Source organism: Loa loa (genome assembly GCF_000183805.2).
Source record: "Loa loa unplaced genomic scaffold supercont3.987, whole genome shotgun sequence".
NCBI classification, from domain to species: domain Eukaryota; kingdom Metazoa; phylum Nematoda; class Chromadorea; order Rhabditida; family Onchocercidae; genus Loa; species Loa loa.
In genome coordinates this window covers 4,780-6,084 of record NW_018109167.1, presented here as the reverse complement: position 1 = coordinate 6,084, position 1,305 = coordinate 4,780, and the positions used below count along the sequence as shown (strand labels likewise).

Below are 1,305 nucleotides of genomic sequence, written 5' to 3'. Positions count from 1 at the left end.
TATGTCGCAGGAATCATCTCATCTCATCTCATGTCATATGTCGCAGAAATCATCTCATCTCATCTCATGTCATATGTCGCAGAAATCATCTCATGTCTTATGTCGCAGAAATCATCTCATGTCTTATGTCGCAGAAATCATCTCATGTCTTATGTCGCAGAAATCATCTCATCTTATGTTCCATGTCGCAGAAATCATCTCATCTCATGTCTCATGTCGCAGAAATCATCGCATCTCATGTTGCGGAAGTTTACAATTTTAATCGAAATATTGTTAAAAATGAAGGACGACTTACTTTTGATGAAGTAATGTTGTAAAATTCGAACCTTTAAATTGCAATCAGTAATGTTGTATTCTGTAAAGTAGTTTTTATTAGGTAAAAAAAATCTGAAATAGTAATTAATCAAAAAAAATTTAGGACAGTAATTAAAATTAAATAATAAAATTAAATAAATTGAATAATTTAAAATTAAATAAACGAAATATATAGTCGGAATAACGATAGATAAGTAAAGAGATAAACAGAGACTATCAGAATTAAGAACTGATAATAGTGATAACAGATAAGAGATAAGAAGGAATCCGAAATGAATGATTATATATGCATAACAATAGTAAGATTGTTTTATAACACAATTCCTAAACGATACAGTAATAGGTAATGCACTATGATAATACACTTGTTGTCCATTACCGTATATAAGAGAGTTAATATGGATAAGCAAAAAGGGAGGAAAATTTAAATATTACTAATTAATATGAATCATAGCTAAATTTAAAAAAAAAAACCGTTTCGGATTTCTCGACATCTTAAAGATTTCAGTTAATTACTTTTATTACTATTGTTTCCAATTTCCAGGCAATTAATTACCTAAAAAAGTTAATTACCTACCCTTTGTTAATTACCTAAAAAATAACATTTTCAAATAACTTCATTAATCAAAAAGTTCATATTGTTATGCAAAGATTCGAAAAAAAATGAAAGCATTTGTTAGCACTCATTTTTACTTCAAATTTTAGCATGCTTCTTATAATTACAAATTATTTATCGACAGATCTTTTATTTTTTTCAAAAAAACTTTCCAATCATTATCATTATCATCTTTAAAAAGAAAAAATCATCATCGTTATCCTAGAAACCCTAAATTATCATCAACATCATCATCATCATCATCATCATCATCATCATCCTAAAAACAAACAGAAAACTCCATTCCAATGATCATCATCATCATCCTAGAAATCCTAAATCATCATCATCATCATCATCCTTAAAACGAAAAATCATCATCGTCATCCTAAGAA

At 27.7% G+C, this 1,305-nt stretch overlaps 1 protein-coding gene across 1 annotated transcript; it reads left to right on the top strand.

The window, feature by feature from the left end:
• Positions 1-1,020: 1,020 nt before the first annotated feature.
• On the top strand, positions 1,021-1,194 carry LOAG_15731 (hypothetical protein; the record flags this gene model as incomplete). Its single annotated transcript, XM_003151218.2, has 1 exon — positions 1,021-1,194. A coding segment is annotated over one exon (174 nt), but the record flags the coding sequence as incomplete, so codon positions are not given.
• Positions 1,195-1,305: the final 111 nt, after the last annotated feature.